The sequence below is a fragment of the Oncorhynchus mykiss genome, chromosome 16 (assembly GCF_057628025.1).
Source record: "Oncorhynchus mykiss isolate SJ-2025 chromosome 16, ASM5762802v1, whole genome shotgun sequence".
NCBI lineage: Eukaryota > Metazoa > Chordata > Actinopteri > Salmoniformes > Salmonidae > Oncorhynchus > Oncorhynchus mykiss.
In genome coordinates, this window is record NC_143037.1 from 74,450,001 (window position 1) to 74,455,813 (window position 5,813).

Consider the following 5,813-nt stretch of genomic DNA (forward strand, 5'->3'; position numbering starts at 1 on the left):
CTTCATCACCTTCATATCACCTCATTCTTCCCTTCACCCTCATTTCACCTTTTCCGTACATCCTCATCATCATCATAGTAGTGCATTTTATCCACCTGCTAATATAATAGCCTATAACTGGATGGCACAGGAGAGAACGGGCTCATAATAATGTCTGGAACAGGGCAAATAGAATGGAAACCATGTGTTTGATATATTTGATACCATTCCACTAATTCCACTCCAGTCACCACTAGCCAGTTCTCCCCAATTAAGGTGCCACCAACCTCCTGTGCGATGGTCAGTGTACATAGAAGACACAATGAGCTGGTTTGGGTTTACCTGGTTGGAATCTTGACCCTGAGATAGCGGTCAATTGCAATGGCCAGGAGGGCCAGGATGGAACTTTGCGTCAGTACCAGCACCGTGCACGCGACCATTAGGCAGCTGTAGAAGTGAGTTTGGAGTCCGATGCTGATAGTTATCGCCAAGGGGATGACGAGGGCTCCCACTGCGATATCCGCCAGGGCCAGAGAAACGATGAAACAGAATGTTGTGTCTCTCAACGACTTGTTAATTTTCACCGCCCAGACCACCATCACATTACCCAGGACGGAGAAGACGGCAATCACCACCTCCATGCCGATGTAGAGCGCCTGGGCTGGGGCGAGTGCTTCAGACATCCTTACAGCCTATTATAGCCCAAATGAGAAGACTATGTATTATTCCAACAAAAGCAAGCTTGGAAAGCCAACAAAATAATCATTTGAATAGGGTTACACTCCTATAGGGCAAATTGATTTGTGCGTTGCGCGCCCATTCAATGTCCGTTCTACAGTGGCCACATCACTTGGATTATTCAATTTTCACCATACTGAAGTTCTGATACACATCCAGTTTGTGAAGCGATTTAGCATCATATGGACACCTTGAAGCAGATCTAGGAATGAATGGCTAGGCCTATTCTTTTGACGGTGTAGCAGACTGGTAGTTCAGAGGTTATTGTGGTGCGTTGTTGCTCCTGTCCTCGTCCAAAAACCCTGTTCCACCGCTTAGCTGGATCCACCTGCGCTCGGGGAAGGGACCTTGCCGCCGAGTATTGTTTATTATTTACCCCCAGATAGTCACTTCATCATCTTCCACTTCAAGAAGAAGAAAAATCGCCCTGGGAAGTATTTAGTGGACGAAGTATGAACACTGAGCACACACTGGTTGAATCAACGTTGTTGCCACGCAATGAAATTACTTTGAACCAACTTGGAATAAACATTGAATTGACGTCTGTGCCCAGTGGGCAGAGGTTTCTTTCTCTCCATGCTGTGCAAGGCGGCAGCTCAAATCAAATGCTCAACTGCAATCCCGGTGCCCGTGCCCGTGCGCCGTGCTCTTTCCCGTTGTGCTTTGAGAGTCAAAGCAATGCGTGACCTAAAATATAATATCTTCTTTGTTTTGGTCCCACACGCTCTGATTTCTCCTTCTCCGTGTCATTATGCGATTCTCTGATTTGAACCTTCTCTGTTTCATTAATCTATTCTCTGATTTCACTTTCCGGTTTCATTAGGCTATTCTCTGATTTCAAACTATTGGTCATTGCCATAATTTAAACTCTGCCATTGCAAGTTGCGTCCCTCTTGTTTCTTCCAATGTATAGAGAAATGAAGGAGAAAACGGTTGTACTGTGCTGCCGTGGCCGTCCCATAGATGTCTCTCTCTTTGTGCCAACGGGCGAATGGCGATTGAACTCACACTTTGATTTATCTACTAGGTTTTCTCCGAGGATATCCTAGACTATTTATTTGGGATTTAATTATTCTCCCTCCCACCTCGTGCTGCCCCGGTGTCAATTCGATTGTGAAAACGTTACTCACAATCAACGGGTGTCTCAGGCATCGCTCGTTGATTAGTCTGTTGTGACAAGGGTGTGAGTGGTTCAAATCAAATCAAATCCCTCTGAAAGGAGACTTCGAATAGGAGACAATGGACGAGATAAAAAAATAAAAGAGGATGTTATGCAGTAGACTGCAGTCCAACTAACATCAATCATATTACGTGGTTAGCAGATGTTATTGGGAGTGTAGCGAAATGCTTGTGCTTAATTTCTGACAGTGCAGTAATATCTAACAATGTCCACAACAACTACCTAATACACACAAATCTAAGTAAAGGAATGGAATAACAAAATATGCATATAAATATATGGATGAGCAATGACCAAGCAGCATAGGCAAGATGCAATAGATGCTATAAAATACAGTATATACATATGAGATGAGTAATGCAAGATATGTAAACTTTATTAAAGTGGCATTATTAAAGTGACTAGTGATCCATTTATTAAAGTGGTCAATAATTTAAAGTCTGTATGTAGGCAGCAGCCTTTCTTTGTTAGTGATGGCTGTTTAACATCAGCCTTGAGATAGATGCAATTTTTCAGTATCTCTTTCCCAGCTTCACAGGGTGAACAGGCAGTGGCTCGGGTGGTTGTTGTCCTTGACGATCTTTTTGGCCCTCCTATGACATCGGGTGCTGTAGGTGTCCTGGAGGGCAGGTAGTTTGCCCCCCAGTGATGCACTGTGCAGATTGCACCACCTTCTGGAGAGCCCTGCGGGTGTGGACAGTGCAGTTGCCGTACCAGGCGGTGATACAGGATGCTCTCAATTGTGCATCTGTAAAAGTTTGTGAGGGTTTTAGGTGACAAGCCACATTTCTTCAGCCCCCTGTGGTTGATGAGGCGCTGTTGCGGCTTCTTCACCACACTGACTGTGTGGGTGGACCATTTCAGTTTGTCCGTGATGTGTATGCCGAGGCACTTAAAACTTTCCACCTTCTCCACTGCTGTCCCGTCGATGTGGATAGGGGGATGCTCCCTCTGCTGCTTCCCGAAGTTCACGATCATCTCCTTTGTTTATTGACGTTGAGTGAGAGGTTGTTTTCCTGACACCACACTCCGAGTGCCCTCACCTACTCCCTACAGGCTGTCTCGTCGTTGTTGGTCATCAAGCCAACTACTGTTGTGTCGTCTGCACACTTGGCGATTAAGTTGGAGGTGTGCATGGCCACGCAGTCATGAGTGAACAGGGAGTACAGGAGGGGGCTGAGCACGCACCCTTGTGGGGCCCCAGTGTTGAGGATCAGCAAAGTGGAGATGTTGTTTCCTACCTTCACCACCTGGGGGCGTCAGCCAGAAGTCTGTAATAATAGTGTTACTACTACTTATTGTTAGTTTGTTTCCGTTTTTTGGATTCCGATTAGCTCTTGTAGAGGCAGCAGTTACTCTTCCTGTGGTCCACTACTTTTATAACAGCTGTGTTTAGATATTATGACACTGTAAAGACTATTATATTGATTTAAGGGTCTTTATCATTACAAATGCCTTTATGGATGCAATTAAATAAACTGTGTCCATCCTTAGCCTTTATTAATGATCAATTAAATTGAATTGAATGACACTAAGTTAATTTATATATGTGATAGTCAGAAATCAACACTGATTTTAAAACGAGTCATTATCTTTATAGACAAAATAAGTATATCCAGTGTAGAATCAATGGTCCCAGGATCAATTACTATATATGTAGGCCTTCTCGCCCTGGTCGTGCTCCAAATGGCACTCTTTTCCTTAGTACACTACTTTAGGCTGTGGTCAAAAGTAGTGCACTAAATAGGGAACAGGGTGCCATTTGGGATGAATTGTACATTTTCTGTCTGTGTTAGAGCAGTGTCTGTGGAACACTCAGCAATGTGAGGTCTGGGTTTACCAGTGAGTGAGTGATGGCTCTTGTCCTGTCTCTGGTTCAAAGGTGGAGAGAGAGAAAGAGACAGAGGGAGAGACAGAGAGAGAGACAGACAGACAGAGAGAGCCAGAGAGAGAGGGAGAAAGAGGGAGAGACAGAGCGTGAGAGAGGGAGAGAAAGAGCGAGAGACAGAGCGAGAGAGAAGGAGAGCGAGAGAGAGAGACAGAGAGAAGGAGAGAGAGACAGACAGAGAGAAGGAGAGAGAGAGAGAGAGAGAGAGAGAGAGAGAGAGAGAGAGAGAGAGAGAGAGAGAGAGAGAGAGAGAGAGAGAGAGAGAGAGAGAAAGAGAGAGAGAGAGAGAGAAAGAGCTACATTAAGAGGGAAAGGGGTCCCAGATGGTGTACTGTGCTCTGACACTCACTTACATAACATTGAATAGGCAGGAGCTAGATTAGGGCAGGGAGCTAGGTTAGTACAAGGAGCTAGGCTAGGGTAGGGAGCTAGATTAATGAAGGGAGCTAGGCTAGGGCAGGAAGCTAGGTTAGGGCAGGGAGCTAGGTAAGTACAAAGAGCTAGGTTAGGGTAGGGAGCTAGGTTAGGGCAGGGAGCTAAGGCAAGGAGCTGGGGAAGGGAGCTAGGCTAGGGCAGGGAGCTAGGTTAGGGCAGGGAGCTAGGTTTGTACAAGGAGCTAGGCTAGGGTAGGGAGCTAGATTAATGAAGGGAGCTAGGCTAGTGCAGGAAGCTAGGTTAGGGCAGGAAGCTAGGTAAGTACAAAGAGCTAGGTTAGGGTAGGGAGCTAGGTTAGGGCAGGGAGCTAAGGCAAGGAGCTGGGGAAGGGAGCTAGGCTAGGGCAGGGAGCTAGGTTAGGGCAGGGAGCTAGGTTTGTACAAGGAGCTAGGCTAGGGTAGGGAGCTAGATTAATGAAGGGAGCTAGGCTAGGGCAGGAAGCTAGGTTAGGGCAGGGAGCTAGGTAAGTACAAAGAGCTAGGTTAGGGCAGGGAGCTAGGTTAGTACAAGGAGCTAGGCTAGGGTAGGAAGCTAGATTCATGAAGGAGCCTAGGGCAGGGAGCTAGGCTAGGGCAGGGAGCTAAGGCAAGGAGCTGGGGCAGGGAGCTAGGCTAGGGCAGGGAGCTAGGTTAGGGCAGGGAGCTAGGTTAGTACAAGGAGCTAGGCTAGGGAAGGGAGCTATATTAATGAAGGGAGCTAAGCTAGGGCATGGAGCTAGGCTAGGGCAGGGAGCTAGGGCAGGGAGCTAGGCTAGGGCAGGGAGCTAGGCTAGGGCAGGGAGCTAGGGTAGGACAGGGAGCTAGGTTTGTGCAAGGAGCTATGCTAGGGCAGGGAGCTAGTGAAGGGTGCTAGGCTAGGGCAGGGAACTAGGGCAGGGAGCTAAGGCAGGGAGCTAGGGATAGGAGCTTGGCTAGGGCAGGGAGCTAGGGTAGGGAGCTAGGCTAGGGCAGGGAGCTAGGGTAGGGAGCTAGGCTAGGGCAGGGAGCTAGGGCAGGGAGCTAGGGTATGGAGCTAGGCTAGGGCAGGGAGCTAGGGTAGGGAGCTAGGCTAAGGCAGGGAGCTAGGTCAGGGAGCTGGGGAAGGGAGCTAGGCTAGGGCAGGAAGCCAGGGTAGGGAGCTAGGCTAGGGCAGGGAGCTAGGTCAGGGAGCTAGGCTAGGGCAGGGAGCCAGGGTAGGGAGCTAGGGCAGGGAGCTTGGCTAGGGCAGGGAGCTAGGCTAGGGCAGGAGCTAGGTCAGGGAGCTAGGCTAGGGCAGGGAGCTAGGGCAGGGAGCTAGGCTAGGTCAGGGAGCTAGGTCAGGGACCTATGGCAGGGAGCTAGGTCAGGGAGCTAGGGCAGGGCTACGTCATGGTATGGCAGATTTGCTGTAGCTGGAGGGGGTGAAAAGGATATGTGATACTTACAGAAACAAAAATAATACAGTACATTTGCTCTTGTAGAGGCAGCAGCTACACTTCCTGGGGTCCACTACAGTAGACTACTTTTTTTATAACAGCTGCATTTAGATTTTATGACACTAATAATGATATTTCCAGAATAAAATACATAACTGTCAAGACAATTATATTGATTTAATGGTCTTGAATTACCATTA

At 47.9% G+C, this 5,813-nt stretch overlaps 1 protein-coding gene across 1 annotated transcript in view; it reads right to left on the reverse strand.

Annotated features, from left to right (window-relative positions):
• The window catches only part of LOC110491174 (adenosine receptor A1), a 24,035-nt gene extending 22,114 nt beyond the window's left edge, over positions 1-1,921 (reverse strand). The window contains exon 1 of the mRNA XM_036947705.2: positions 322-1,921. Within this exon, the coding sequence (XP_036803600.1) occupies positions 322-662 (341 nt within the window). The 5' untranslated portion in view covers positions 663-1,921. The remainder of the gene's footprint in view (positions 1-321) is intronic.
• Positions 1,922-5,813: the final 3,892 nt, after the last annotated feature.